Raw genomic sequence first — 15,794 nt, 5'->3', positions numbered from 1 at the left:
GTGTGATGTTGCCTACTGTAGCAGCATTGCTGATCCCTAGAAGAGAATATAGACCCTAAAGGGAAATTAAAAGGAAAAGTATGGAGAAACGATTCCTTTGTGATATCTCCTGACTCTTTCTCCGCTAAAATTTTCCCTCCCCTGGCAATGCAGTTTTGAAAAGAATCATTAGTTCTTCAGATCTTTCTCTCCTTCCTTTCCCAACTCCCCAAGTAGCTGCAATTCTCCATAGTTTGGCAGGGAATATTTCTTATTTTTTTCTTCCGAAGTTTTAACATGTATACACTTCCCCTGTAGTCTCAGAAAACTGCTGATCTCCATGGGGCTGAAATTGGTAATGGTTGTGTCTGACTTGTGGATTAATTTCGCTGTAATTGAGTCATGTGGATAATAAAACATCCAAGTATATCTTTTGAGGGACAAATAAAATTTTAGTTTGAAAAAATATACTATGTTAGTGGATAGGTTGATTTTTTAATATGTTTGGAGCATTAATGTAAATAAGAAAAAACATAGGAAGGTGTTGTCATTAAAAAAATAATAATTAAAATATGTTTTAGAAAAAAGTTGCATTCATTCCTAAATTCAGTGTATGCAATGGCAAGTGATGTAGAAAATATTTTTTTTTAAATGAAAGGGATATCCTTAAAGTTCTTCATAAACATGAAGACCACAGTATTGTATCAGGTACTTCGGAGTTCATCTTTTTACCCATAAAATATTGTTTAAGTAAAATCTGCAAAACTTCAGGTTTTCTTGTAGTATTCTCTTTTAACTGCCATGACTTCAAAGAAGATACACAGATTATGCTATCCCTTACATTACAGAACTGTAGTTGTGTGATAAACAACCTTTGCTAACCTGAGAAAAATAATGGTTTCCTTTTAAAAGGAAAAGCGGGAGGTGTGGGGGTAGAGGAAGAGGGATTATTGAGCAAGTTAATTAGAAAAAGCCCAAGGGAAAAGTTAGGAAATTAAAACCCATAGAATCAGCATGACAGCAGCTAAAAATATATTGTCACAAGATATGCCAAGGGTGGGGAGCGGCAGGGAGGCAAATAAAGAATTTGATTAAACAGCAAGAAATTTTTTCAGGTGTTTTGGTTTCTACATTTCTTGTGACCCAGCCTCAGTAAAACAGCAGAGTAGTAATTACATTTTGCAGATTCATGCTTACCTTTAGAATAAGATTGCTGAAAAGTTAAATATCCAAGATTAACATTTGCTACATCAGAAGAAAACATGCCATGGGCAAAGCAAATGTATGTGAGTGGTATGTGACACGGGTTTTTCCTTTGAATGTTTTCCTTTGAACTCAGATACCATTTTGTGAGGAATGAAGACTCAAGAAAGGGAAAGTGAAAAAATAATCTTAGTAAATACAATCATAATATTTATTTTCAGTAATAAGTGATTGAGAAGCCATGGTGCATTGGCCTGGATGGTAAGTAGAAAGCTAAGATTGTTATGAGGCAGACTTCAGAGCCAGTTTTTACGTTAAAAGTTTGTGTACCTTTGAAAATAAGATCTGTTCATCTATTCTAATGGTACTTTTTTTTAATAAAGTAATTTATAATGTTGATTTTATTAAATGGGAAATGTCAATGAAAAGCATCCCTCAGTTTCGGATGAGAATTTTGAACATACACATGCCAGAGCAAATGTGTTACATCAGACACACTGACCTGAAGACTGCACAGTGGCTGAACTTCTAGAAGTTAGGGGCATGCCTACATGCTTACACATACCTAAATAAGTAAAATACATATATACAAATATAACAAAAATAGATATTGAATACATATACCTGTGTGTTTTTCAAGACAATATAAAATAGGACATATTATATGAAATGACAAGCCACTTCTAAGAGGTGAACTAAGAGGTGGTTTGCTTGTGTGTCCAGTTTTGTGTTTTTTTCCTTAAAATAGGTTTTGTTGGTTGCTTTTTTTAATTGGATTAACTATGTGAGTTTAATTTCCAAATAATGACACTTATTAAAAAGAGTGGATAGAATTTTTTAAGAGCTTTATTATTCTACGTTATACCTCACTAACATGAATTTTTATAAGTGCCTGCTGTAATGTGTTAACATCCCATTGTCAGTGGTTAGTAAAATATGTCATTGACATAGTTCATTGTAGTTTTCTGTTTCAGTATTCAGAATTATTAGTTAATATTGGGCCAACATTCAGATTTAATGGCTCCATTTCCTGTGAATTGAATTACACAGTCTATCCTGCAATTGCAGTGTGGATCCCTTGCATACAAAAGCTAACAAATCATTATCTGTGTTAAGTGATTAGAAGCAGAAGTTGCAAAAAAACTGTGCACTGGTTGGAATGTGATCTATGTGGTGAAGTTCCTTTCATTTTGTTCTGCAAACAAATGAAACAAACTCCCCCCCCCCCAACTTTTTTTTCCTTAGAAGAAGTGTTGATAGGTAGTGACTTCCTAGGATGGAAAGCGTCACAGGACGAAAGCGTCACAGGACAAAAGCACAGAAAAATTACATTCCTTTGCTGGTTCTACCACAGGTTTTTCATGTAAGGCGTGTATCCTTATGGTATGTTGGCTTACCTACCTGTAAAATGAAAAAGGCATCTTAGCAAAGATAGTAGTTATTTTCCTCACTCTTTGTGTCTCCTAAATGGAAACAATTTTGTTTTAAACACCTAGTTCATAAACCAACATAGTGGGTTGTTCCCCTGGTTATGGCTTAAATAATCTCTAAAAGTATTTAGTTTTGTGGAGCATTCCTTTTTGCATGGCTTAATGAGTATGAGCTTGTTTAGTGAACCATGATACAGATTGTTTTAAATGTAAATCCAGAGACTGTAGCTAAACTGAATTTTTGATAATTTATTTTCTTACTATTTTAGGTCTTCTGTCCTTTTTTCCTTAAGCAAGGATTAACAATTCTTGTCATTTGTTGTTCTCCCAATATTTAAATTGAACTGTCAACAGTACAAAACATGACAGTGTAGTGTGTCATTGAGGCTACAGGTAGAAGAAGAATACTGTGAAATTTATTTATATTGAATAGAGATTGCATTGCAGATTTCAGGTGGTTCACTTAAGCTCCTAAGAGACCTTTAGAAAGCAGTGATTAATCCTTTTAATTATAAAGCCACAGCCAAGCTAGGCTGTTGTGTGCTGTAAGACAACAAAATTCATCAAAATTAATATGCAAACATTTCTACAAGTACCCTGTGATCTTTCTCAGTAAGAACATTCTCACTGTTTTGTATTAGTTTTGTGTGACTTGATTATTAGGTAAAATGCATTACAAAACCTTTGTAGGACTTCATCTGAATATAAAATTACTTATGAAATATTTAGGAATACTTAGTGCTTTTAAGCAGATAGCTTTTTATGTCCCAAGGTGGGTTAGGAAAACTGGAAAACACTTTTTGTTTTGGTGGTGGGTTTTTTTTCTCTCCTCTGTCCTAGGGAGGTGGGAGGATCAGAAAGTTGTCTTTTAACCTTTCTCCAGTTAACACTAAAGGTGTTAGTCCTCTTATTCTTGGAGGCCATTAGATAAGGGCATAGACCATTCTGTGGGCAGTGGCTCAGTTCCTTAAATCCACTGCCTTTTGAACAGCAAGGCTTAACATACAAATTTTAACTACGTGCAAGTGTGTGAGGACCTGATATGAGTTAAGTGATTCATATGGTAACTTAATTCTAAGCATAAACATGACTCCTTGTTTTGTCATCTCTGATATGTACTGTGTAATTGCTCACAATGCTTTTCAGCAAAATGTGTGTTCTAATAAAATACAGAGGTTTCCCAATTGAATTTTTAGTGTCTCATCTGTTTTTTAGTTTGTTTATACCTTATAGCAACTTCTGTTTCTTTATGTAGTTGTATCCTTCTGCAATAACCTCTGATAGTGCTATAATTATATGAAGGTCTTAGAGGCCATTAGTTTAAGTCTGTGATGTGTAGCTTGTTTGTCATGGCACATTTGGATAATGAGTTGTGTATGACTGACTAATTAGTTCAGGGTCTTACAAACATGGTTTTGGCTCCCAGTTGTTTTATGTGCAATTAAAAAATTGATACTATTTCGGGTAAACAGCCCCTTTCCTGAGGTAATTTTTGGATTATTGTATGTCAGGATAGGGACAGGGCATGTTCTGAATGTATTGTTTCAAGCAAAACTTTTAACATAATTCATGTAACTTCTTGTTCATTATAGCCCCACTACATATGTTTTGGATGAAGATGAACCTCGCTTTCTTGAAGAAGTTGATTACAGCGCAGAGAGTAATGATGATCAAGACATTGAATTAGCTGATAATGCAGGTGATTATGAGGCAACTAATCAAGAAGATGGACTTTCAGACTCAGATTCAACAAGGATACTCCTTTCTTGAACCATCTTTGCAGCCAGTAATAGGAAATTAATTTCCCAGATTTTCATAGTCAAATACTTCCTCACTGTTGTCTACCAAGGGGATAGGCTTAAGGAAACACAAATAACTGGGGCCTGCCTAGCTCAAGGACAATAAATATTTCTGATTTCTGGTAAACTGGCATTTGTTTTGTTTAAGGAATTCTGTGTTTTCTTTTAACACTAAATAGATAAATTTATTTACCGGTTCATTTTCTACTAAATAGCACTGCATGGCATTTTGTGTCCTTAAACCCTATCTACAGAAAAATGAATTATAATTTGTGGTGTGTCAGAGTACAGAAACTAATTCTTTGTGGTACGGTTCTTTGAGTTGCTTCCCGAAAAATACACATGTACAGATTTTCTAAATTAATTTGTGTATGTGTGTGTATATGCGTGTGTGTATCCTGAGGTGAAGAGGTTATTTTTCAACATTATTTCAAAGATACTTGATTGTGTTTGAAGTAATGTAGTGCCTGCTCTGGAACCATTCAATAATTACTAAATTAAAAATGAAAAAGTGATGTATGAATTGTTGCACTTGTTTCTTGCTTCTGAGGATTATATTATATGGTTTTGCCACAGTACTAAGTGAAAATATACTATGTCTGTTCACAGTTCAGGAATTTTGCACAGTGACCAATGCAGCCTGTGCTTACAAGACCTATACACTTGTATAAAACTCTTTCCCATAAAATAGGCATGTTTTAATATGAAGAGAGGTTTTTTTAAGTGTACATGACTGCAAAAAGTGGTTAGTTGTGTACGCTGTATGTATGTTCAGCTACCCAGTTGCTCAATTTTTCTTGTTCAATATGCATGTTGATAAAAGAGTTCACTTTAATGTGGGCACATTAATAACATACCCAACTCAAATGCTTTAAGAAGGAAACTGCATTTTGGTTTAAACATCTTTTGCCTGGTCTCAATCCAGTATTAACCCTATGGTGAGAAGGAAATCGGGCTGTAACTTCCTGAGGTCTCTTCCAGCCTGAATAATTATTCTGTGATTCTGTATTCTTCATGTTTAAGGTCGAGCTGTCAGGCATGGGTTTTACACTTCATCTTCTCCTGTCATCTACTAATTTTTACTGCCTCTTGCCTCTGCTTAGAATAAGACCTCATAGAGAAATGAAGTTGTAGTCAGTTCTGTAAACAGCAGCAATGTTTTGCAATGAAAAATATTTTTCCAAAATTATTTTTACTTGATGTGACCCAGTTGTGGCATTCATTTTCCACTGCATGTTCAAGGGCTTTTAAGAGCATGAAAAATAACACTTCTACGTTACAGCAGGTTTTTAACTGATGAGAACTTTATATATGTTTACTGTTGCAAATAAAACTGTATTTGGAGGGAAAGGGTGCCTTTGGTAGAAGGATAAAAAAAAGACTCAAGACAATTAACTATATCAATGATTCTCAGTTGGGAGACGGCTTTTCAGCAAGATCTGCTGTTTCAAATACAGCATTGTTTGGCGATGCCTTTCCATACCATCCTGATTCTAAACTGAGGAAGGGTTTTTGATTTCTCATGATATATGCTACTGTATTTTTGTTTAAAGGCTTGAATTTATATTAATAATCACACAGTTTTGAGATGTAAAGGTATAATGGAAACATTTACATTCTTGTTCTTTTATAAATTTCTCTCTGTAGCGAACATTATCATTCCTTGTGTTCTGTGAACTACATACTGTAAATAAGAAAGTTTATTTAATACCCTATTGAAGAGGAGCCCTCTGCATTGAAATTGTAGAGGAATTTGGGAATCTGCCAAACAGAAGGATTAACATTGCCACAGAATTCAACCTATCTTTAAGTCAGCCTAGTGAGACCAGTGCAGAATGCTCATATTGCTGTGTCAGTCTTATACTAGTTATCTGCATAAATAGTTTTTCATCCTTAAGGACTTGTACTTCAGTACTTCGCATAAATAAGTCTGACTTAAATTTCAGGAGGTGCAGGATGCCACATGTTAGTTAACCCCATTGTGTATTTCTCCTTAGTTTTCATATGAATCTGTATTAATCCTGGAACACTACTTTCATACTACAGGCAAGACTAGAAATGTACTCCATCTATTTAGAAAGAATTGTGACTTAGTAGTACAAAATCATCTTTTCATCCTGAGTAAATATGCGTATATGTTCTTCTCATGTCTTCTACAGCTTTTAGTCTGTGCAAAGAAGGAGTTATGAATGAATTATATAATGGCTCAGGATAACAGGCACTTTCCTAAAACAATAACATTGTGTTTATACATTAGATTCTAATGCACTTACGCATTAGATTAGATGTATGTGTTTGATTAGATGAGATGTCAGTCTGGCAGTTGTGGGTCTGCACTTCTACCAGTGCAGTTCCGAGGCAAGAGTGGAACTTTCTTCTTACCTTACACATTGTTGAAAATGGAAAGGCTGTTACCTCTTACATGTTTTGTGGTGCTGCTTAACACCTCTTCTGAAAGGCTGAGTCTCCATTCATGCTCACAGGGGTGCCAGTTCATGGGAAGAACTGCTGCAGTGGTAGCTGCTTCACACTGTTTATCCCTTCTCTATTGCATGTTGCCGTTGTTGCAGCAGTGTTGGCAGACACATGCGGGTATCCCCTTTTATCCGTTTTCGTGGGAATTCTCGTGTTCAGCTGAAAATGGAATAGCTGAGGCTTGAGCACACGCTCCATTCTGTTACTATGGCATTCACCCCAAATAAATGAGCAGAATGGATAGCAAAGAATGGCAGCTTCTTGAACTGTCACAAATCAGTCATCTAGCGTGGCCTGTCCCAGACAATCTTTGGTTTACGCATTGGCATTCCAATGTGTTTCTGGTTTTAAATGATGCTCTTTGCTATTAGTATGACTGATTCTGTATAGGAAAAGAAGATATTCTTGCCTCTTTTTCCAGTCATAACAACAGATAAGATTATAAATGATAATTATATCTGTGTTATTTACTGTCTTGCTTCTAAATAATTGCTGGATGATTAATTACTTTATTCCTTTTCCAGGTATAATTCAAGTTGCAGCACAAATTTTGGTATTGTGTCTTCACTGGTGACATCCCCTGGTGTAATGTAACTTGCAGCTAAGACTGCAGTTTGTGCCAAAATCTTGCCTGGTCATTTTTGGAGGTGGATTGCTTTATCAGCCTGACTTATCAGGGAGAATCGGTTTGAATCCCAAGACTGCAGTAGCAGTAAACACTGTTCACAAAATGCAAAAATTCAAGGTTTCAGATAGTTTCTATTGTAATGCTGTGATAGATATAATTGTTGCAGTGTTATTATGCATGCCCCAAATAACAATACTTAATAAAAATACATAATAAAGAATTAATTACAATTATTTTGCTTCCCTATTATTGGTTAGAAATGTTTAAAGGATTTCTCATCATAGCATTTGCAGCAATGTACCTACCTATAGGAATTGGTGTGTGCTTAGCATTTCAAAAAGGAGGATATTTTTGTTCTTTGTCAAGTTAAAGTCAGTGTGCTGCAGGCTTAGACTACCATTTGCATATTAATAGACTGAATTATAACTCTCTTAAAAAGCTTAATATTCATCAATGTATGTAAAACTTAGGAAGACTTTGGATGAACCGCAATGAAGGCCATTGAAGAGCACACAGAACAGGAGAGTCTTTTGGTAAGAGTCCTTCCCTCCTACACAGCCAATAGACTTTTCATCTGATCTAAGAAAGGCACAGGTTTATTCCTCAGTAAGTCATCCATTTACAATTCAGCTCTTACTGCAGCTGAGGACTAAGTTATTTTTAATATTTATATTTCTGCAGTAGCAATTTTAAGATTTGAGACAATTTTTTGAGGGAAAGTTTAAGATAAAAGCAGATCTTCTAATTGTATGGAACTGTCTGAAAAGAGCAAGTGGTTACTAGGAATCATCAATGTTACTTTTGCAAATGCATACGCAGTTTACTGAACTACGTCTGTCATGTTAGTTTAAGCTGAACAACTTCCTTCACAAGCTGCGTTGTCCAAACTGTTGTAGGGTGTAGAAGAGTTGCAGTGACTCTTAAATTAGTCTAAGGTTATCTTTCTTTGATCTTAATGTTTCTAAGGTTGTCAGGATGTAAAGCATTTGAGATGTGACCTTGCATCTTGTTTGCTTAAATAAACTGTAGAGTGCTTTGAGAGAAGCGCTTCAAAATATGAAATGCTAAACAGCTTTGACACCTAGTAAAAATTACATTTTCTTAAATTATGGATGACTTGGCTATTTTTAATAGTATTATATATAGAGAATTTGTTTAGCCCCTGTAAAATACTTTATAAATATGAAACACATACCCTTAATTCTTCTGTTATTAGAAAAAGTTAGGTTTCTTTTTTTTTTTTTTTTTTTTGTAAAAAGCATGGTATTGTTAGTGCAGCTTTTGAAGCAGTTCAAAAAGAATTGTTGCTGTAAATTACGGGTTTAGCAGCAAAGGAAACAGCATACCATAGGATTTGTTGATCCAAATTATGTGGTTACCAAATGCCAACCAGCTGCTGCTTTTTGCTGCCTATGCAGCATTCTTACCATGAGATGTTTGTGCTTAGTGTGTGCCCTTCTTTCTTGGAATGGGGTTTTTTAGCATGCATTGTTTTTCATGGTAGATTGGAAGAATACATGCTTAAACTAGCAGCATCACATGGCACTACTGTAAGTTTTCACAGGGCTGAATGCTAAATAATAGAAGAACCCAAATAACAAAATTACACAATAGTACTCCATACATGAAACACTGCTGTTAAAATGGAGTGGGGAGATTGACTTACAGTGACCTGAAATAGGACTGCTCTTTGCACTGTCCCTCCAGACTTACAAAGGTAATGCAATAAATGTACAAAAGGATCTCCATAATTTAGTACAGACTAAGAACTTTTTTTCAAACCCCAGACTACCCTTACCTATCTTTTGTCCTACTCACTCCAAAAGAAAAAGGTCTAGAGTCGCTTGTTGTGTATTTAGAGAATAACTCAGGCTGTTACTAAATTCCCCAAAAAAGGCAACTGGAGTCTAAAAATGATGTAATGCTACTGTAGGAGTCTTCATACAGCTTAATCTGCATAAGGTCTCTCAATTTAAGGTAAGTTCTAAGCTTATTAGAAAAGCTGTCAAGGTCATAATGAGATTTGCCCCAGAACATGTAGGTCCATAGCCCAGGAATGGCTGAGATGGGGTTAGCTACAGAATAGTCTTGCTTCCCCGCAAACCTGAACATGAAACAAAGGTTATTTGCCTTCCAGGCTGCTGGGAAAGGCAATGCAGGCTGAAGCCAAACCCCAGGTCACCCAGCCCAAGTTTTATTTGCAGCTTGCAGTCTTCTTGGAGTTAACACTGGCACCTGAAATGGCTCTGGGAGACTACTGGCTTTTGGGATTGAATTGCTTTGTACTGGGGTGGTCTTTCATCATTTGATTCATTGCAGATTGCTCTCCTTAGCAACCCTCACTTAGCCTTTCAGGGTTAAATCAGAATTGTTGTCTTCTCTGGCTAATTATTAAGGCAACATAAACCACTCTCAGATGGCAGCATTGCATTTGTGCTCACTTTGTTTCCAAAAGAAAATGAACATGAAAATATTTCAGCAGAAACAAGACATGAAGCACAGAGTAAGGGAAGACAGATGATCTTTAATATTTTGTGTAATATTTGCTTAATTGTACCATACTTACATGACACAAGCAGTCCAGCTGACCCACAGATTAAAATGGCTCAGTTGTACATTTTGTGAAGACAAACTGGAATGTGGTGTCTCGCACAAACCCTCAGCCAACAGTCTGCCTTAATACTTGGCTTTGATCCAGCATCCCACTTAATGCAATTTAGTACAATACACTGCCAAATGAAAAGTCCTAAACTGGGTCAGACAATATTCCAAAATAACTTATGCCTGGGGTTTTTTGCCCTGGGAAGACTGTTGCAAAATTTGCAGATTCTCCGCAACAGTCATCCTGCTGTTACAGCGCATGTATAATCACAAAAGGGACAAGTTCAATTTACACAGAGCTTGTGCTTGTGTACACTTGTACATGAGTTCAACTTAATCCACGTCTGGTCTAGGTTACTTTAAAAGAACAAAGCATCCATTCAGGTAGTTCTTTAGCTTAAGTGATCAGCCAATGATGTTTCTCTCTTCCTTTGGGTTTGACCTCACTGTTGACAAAAGCCTTCTGTTACGAATCATGTCAGTCAGGATTGCTTGAAAACTCTTGTTACCAAACGTACACCTTAAGTGTGTTCCAGAATGAAAGAAGGAGCCCCAAATCATCTGTTTAAAGACAGTAGCTCAATACTCAGTATGTCAGGTACTTGTTCCTTTTGCCCAAAGACTGAATGCCTAGAACAGAAGTAGATTCTATTTCAAAAGAGTAATTTTTCAGATCTATGAGTGAATTCAGGAAGATATTACCTATACAAATTCATTTATGCTAAGCACCTGGACCCAAATTTTAATAGGGAAGTAGATCAAATATGATGTACTCAGGCAGGGGTGGCTCCTGGTCAGGTAATTCTATAAGGAAGCTGAGTCACTTGGTGTTCCCTCTCACACAGCTTCCTGCATTGAGGAGAAAAAGCTGTCCTTCATAGCAGAGGAAGAAATCTTCACCTTAATATTGTTCACCTGGCTGTGTCTGCATCACAGACCTTAGAGATTTGTGGGGCAGATTTTCCTCTGCCTTTGAGCTGTGCTCTGTGGTATGGGGGGAGGGAGAGAAGAATAAATTACAACTTGCCAATCTTAAGGGTCACATAGGCTAGTGCTTAAGAGCAACCACCCTCATCCACGACTTCTCCACCAGGGCGAAGTGGCTATAGGCAAAGCACCTATTGGCAGTGAAAGAAAATGGAGAATTAGACACAGGAAATACCTGCTTTGTTTCTAGTCTGTGGACAGCAGAGGCAAATGGGGCCCGAGGAGTTCCTCAGCCACCTGTGAAAACTCCCTCTCCGCAGTCCCTGCTGTGAACTTCCCCCTATGCCATGGCCAGGTCTGGGTGAGTGCTGGGGGCCCTGATGGAGCACCACTGCTTGACCTGGGGCCAGGCTACTGGCACAGCTGTGAGAGCATCCCCATAGCAGTATGAAAGGCAACACTGGGGGCAGGAGCAGGGTTGTTGAGATGGGACCATTGATGGGTCAAGGATTCAAGAAAGAAAACACCAGCCTAAGAATCTTAGGGGAAAAGCAGAGGGCAACTAGGTGGGAGTCACTGGGCTGAGCTGCCAGTGCCAGTGTGTGGGTGGCAGGTGCCTCTCTGTGGGGCTGAGCATCCCATGGGAGCTCACCCTGCCTGTGGGACCAATGCCTACCTGGCCCCCAGAGCCTTGTTGGGGTGGTCAGCACACTTACAGCTTTGCCTAGCAGCTCACTAAATCTGAGTGAGTAATTGCTTTATGCTTTTATGTTGTGTATATCCTGCTTGCAGTGTCTCTTTGTACCCAGAATAAGATGTGTGAACAAACAGACCCAAAAGAAGGGTCACAACATGTCTTACAATGACTGATCAACCCACTTGGGTGAATTGTACAAAATTTTGGCCCTTCAGGAACAGAGCTGCCAGTCTGCAGAAGCAGGATCCTTGGGCATATGGTTCTGTGAGCAGGAGAGCCAGGGATCCCAAGTAATTGTGTATTTCTAGGTTATGACTTGCATGTTCTATCATTCTCTCTCCTATATTCTTACAGATTATTGCTAGCTGTATCATTAATATCTCAATCTGAGAAAACAATTTTGTTCTAAAACAAGCGGACATAAGTGTTCCCTTATAACTTAAAATCATCAGCTTAAAACCAGGATCCACCTACAAAGTTATTCCTGTTAAATTTAATGATAAATCACAAGGATTTATGTCCACCCTTAGCAGGTGTTCATGTGAATGGAATAATATAAGCAGAGTACTTCAACAAAATTTAGAAGTGTTTTTCAAATTGGAGGGTGGAAAGAACATGTCTGAGACCCCAGCCTTATGTGCGGGAAGCCTTATGGGTTGATTGAGCTCTGGAGTTTGCAGGAAGAGATGTTTAAGCCAAATGTGTCTGCTGGAGGCTGAGTGACTCTCAGGAAATTTGGTAAGGCATTTTCTCATTCCCAGCTGAAAGGCTCTATATGCCTCTAAGTGCTAAGGATTTAAGCTGTGCCAAAAGAGGAGGAGAAGAGGTTATGGTATTGCAAATTAAGGGGACGGCAAAGAGGTTTCAAATAGCTTAAATGTACTTATTTTCAGTGCCTCAAAAAAAAAAGGGAGAGTGGGACATGACACAGTTTAGGTACAACAAATTCTGCAGTCACTAAAACTCTGAATTTCTAAAAGTCAGGTTCTCAATTCATTTTTAAGCTAATTAAATTTCAGTGTTGTCTTGACAGGAAAGAAATTTTTCCTGGTATACTGACAGAAGAAGCAGTACTGTTTCCTATGAAAGACCACCTGCCACTTCAAGGCTACAGCCATGTATAGCACAAACCCAAGCCCATTCTTTCTTTTTCTTTTTAGTGATGGCCTTTAAAGCCTCATTCATAATGTAGGTCAATACTGTGAAAGAAACATACCATTCTCCAGCCCAAGGTTTGTAAATTGGGAAGGCCAGTTAATAGTACATCATGTAAGGATATAAAATATTGATTTCTATAATAAAAGCTATGATAACTGGTAGTACACTTAGAATGCATTGCCCGATAGTGTTACATATGTAAAAGATTCACATTCCCACATGATACCAGTTATTAGAATAATCCCTTGGGAAAGCTTGTAAAGAAGTGAAAAAAGCAGTCCATATGGCATTCAGCAGTATAGCATGCTTCAAAGCTGCAAGACTGTTCTGAGGAGAAGCTGTACCTTATTTTTACATAGAGTTCCTGTTTACACATCTTAAATTTCATTATTTTCACCATGCACATCTGGCTGCCAGTTAATTTCTTGCAACCAAATAAACAGCAGAAGATTGCACACCATAGCTGTGGAAGTGCTGGAGGAGAAAAGCAAATGTCGCTCCTTGTTGTCAGGCAGGAGCCTTTTCAGGCAGCAATATTAGTGGCAACTAAGGGTGATGTTTATACTGTGTTTCCGAGGTGACTGCTCTTTTGAATGGGTGCCTCTAATGATGAGACATGCCTTGGCCTAATGAAGTGGCAAAGGAGATGTCCTTCAATAGGTATGGGCCATGAAATGCTACCAGGAATCATTAAAATGTTTTCCTGTACTTTCTTCCTCTGGTTTGTTTTAATTTATGCTATTGTCTTGTACTTATTGAATAGTCAGTGATTAACCTATGAATGAGATGGTACTAGCGGTACCTATATAATAGAAAAAATATCCAGTATGTTTCCATATACTGGCACAATTTCCAGGTTAACAATTTTCTTTCCTTACAGACTGGAAAAGACATAGGGCCTGTGCTACTGAACCAGAGAAAGGGTTGGTAACCTCATCTCTGCCATCAGCCAGTGTTGACAGCTCTGGGAAAGAAATGAGGAGCCATTTATTGGCTAATCTAGCCGGAACAAAATTACCCCTAACAGCGAGAGGTTGTTTAAAACCCTGCAGCAAAAGAGGGCTTTTTTCCCCTTCATTAACTGACCATACTTATCCAGTCTATCCAGATGTCGCTATTTTCAATATTGTTTAGTATCTTCACTTAAATGAAGCGCTGTGACAGTTTTGTCCCTGTGAAAGTCTCATGCCACAATTTTTCTGTCCTATTGAATATTCCCTGTTTGCTGTCTCTGAGACCATAGATGGCCACAGTCCACATCTTGTATTTCTAGGTGGAAACAGCTACAGTCACAAGCCAGTGAAAATCCAGGATGCTTGTTAAGACTTACTGGGTGTGCTAATGATGCCATTGAACTATCATCATGAATTCAGAGTTACCAGGTAGGAATCTAAGCAGGTAAAACAACAGAAGAGCAGGACAGAAGCACTCAAATAGTCTGACTTCCAAGCTGGTAGTAATGCTCTCATGGAAAGAAACAACAGCTAACATAAAAAATCTGTTCTCCTGCCCTTCCCTCCTTTCTGTTCAAATGCCTGAAAGTTCTGCGAGTTTCCAGTTTTTGGGAAACCTGAAAGATCTGCATTATTCCATTTTTTGTAACTTTTGGCACAGTGGCCTGAGACCATGCAGTAAACTTTCAAAAGAGCTGATTCTGAAACCACTTTTAAATATAATTCATATGATTTTCTTGCAAGTTAGCAGACACTTTATAGATTTTCAGGAAAAGAGATACCATTACACCTTATGCTCATTAATGCTACATAAAAGGTCATCAAGCAGCTCCTGTCTCAGGCTGGCCGGTGGTGGCTGAGAGCAGTACTTGTAGTTCAGCCCTGAATTAGGCTCTGAGAACTGCCGAGTCCTGAGGAAACGTCTTAAATTGCTAATTGCTTCTGAAGATTGATAAGGAAAAATCCCATTTTCTAGTTACAGTGTATCTAGCTGTTGGTATCTAGTACTTGACCTCACTTTGTTTCTGCCTGCTTCCAGTACAGAAATCACTAAAAGGAAGTCAGTCATCCTTCAATCTTTTCTTTGTTGAAGCGAGTGGACTGCACTTCTTCAGCCTGCTTTCCTGTAAAGCATCTTCTAAAATTGGATTCATTCTCACAGCTTTTTCTGAGTGGTCCCTGGGTCACCAGCTCCTGTTCAGCAGTGGTCATCAGAGACCGTGAGGTAGCCCTGCACTGTACCCACAGATTCCCTGATGCTGCCAGCAGCAGTACACCAGTTTTTCCACTTCCACTAAGCTTTTTCCTGGCCATACATCCAAGTATATCATGGTCTCTGTGCTGAGACTTCACATAGTTTATCTGCCTTGACTCTAACCTCTTTGTCTATGTTTCTGTTTCCCAAAACTATAGTCACTATTCCAGAACAGTTTTTCATTTTTCAGATGTCTGACCTTGAAAGTCTGTGCAGGAAAACTTGTGAGCTCAACTAATCTTGCAATTTACTCTGTGTTCAGCAGGTAAGCACTCTCATTTTGGAGAATATACTCTCTATTCTTGCAAAAAGTAGAGACTTATATGAAGATTTCTAATTTAAATGAAACTTTAAAAATTCACTGAGCATAATTTTCCATTTTAAAACATGCCTGTTTAAAATTCAATGTAAACTTATGACAATCTAAATTTAAGCAGATTGTAGAAGCAATTTAAAAATTTGACTCAAATTTACTTTAGTGTTTAATGCCTATGAAAACTATGGACTAGTGATGTAGAATAGAGTTAGAATGTCATAAGCAAGCCCAATGTAGGTAGGAAGGCCTTCTCTCTGGTGACCATGGGAGTTTTGTGGCAAATACAGCACAGATCAGTCACCAAAAAGCCTCAGTTGTTAATGCCAGACAGAAGATCTAGATTTGGTGTTGTCATGTCCCAATTTCTCAGGAC

At 37.7% G+C, this 15,794-nt stretch overlaps 1 protein-coding gene across 7 annotated transcripts in view; it reads left to right on the top strand.

The window, feature by feature from the left end:
• AGTPBP1 (ATP/GTP binding carboxypeptidase 1) overlaps window positions 1–4,934 on the top strand; it is a 76,215-nt gene extending 71,281 nt beyond the window's left edge. For all 7 annotated transcript variants that reach the window (XM_069776655.1, XM_069776651.1, XM_069776652.1 and 4 more), the window contains one exon: window positions 4,205–4,934. In XM_069776655.1, the coding sequence (XP_069632756.1) occupies window positions 4,205–4,382 (178 nt within the window). In that variant the 3' untranslated portion in view covers window positions 4,383–4,934. The remainder of the gene's footprint in view (window positions 1–4,204) is intronic.
• The last annotated feature ends 10,860 nt before the right edge of the window (window positions 4,935–15,794 follow it).

Source organism: Haliaeetus albicilla, chromosome Z (assembly GCF_947461875.1).
Source record: "Haliaeetus albicilla chromosome Z, bHalAlb1.1, whole genome shotgun sequence".
NCBI classification, from domain to species: domain Eukaryota; kingdom Metazoa; phylum Chordata; class Aves; order Accipitriformes; family Accipitridae; genus Haliaeetus; species Haliaeetus albicilla.
Note: the sequence above shows the minus strand (reverse complement) of the source record. Positions and strands in the feature narration are given on the sequence as shown.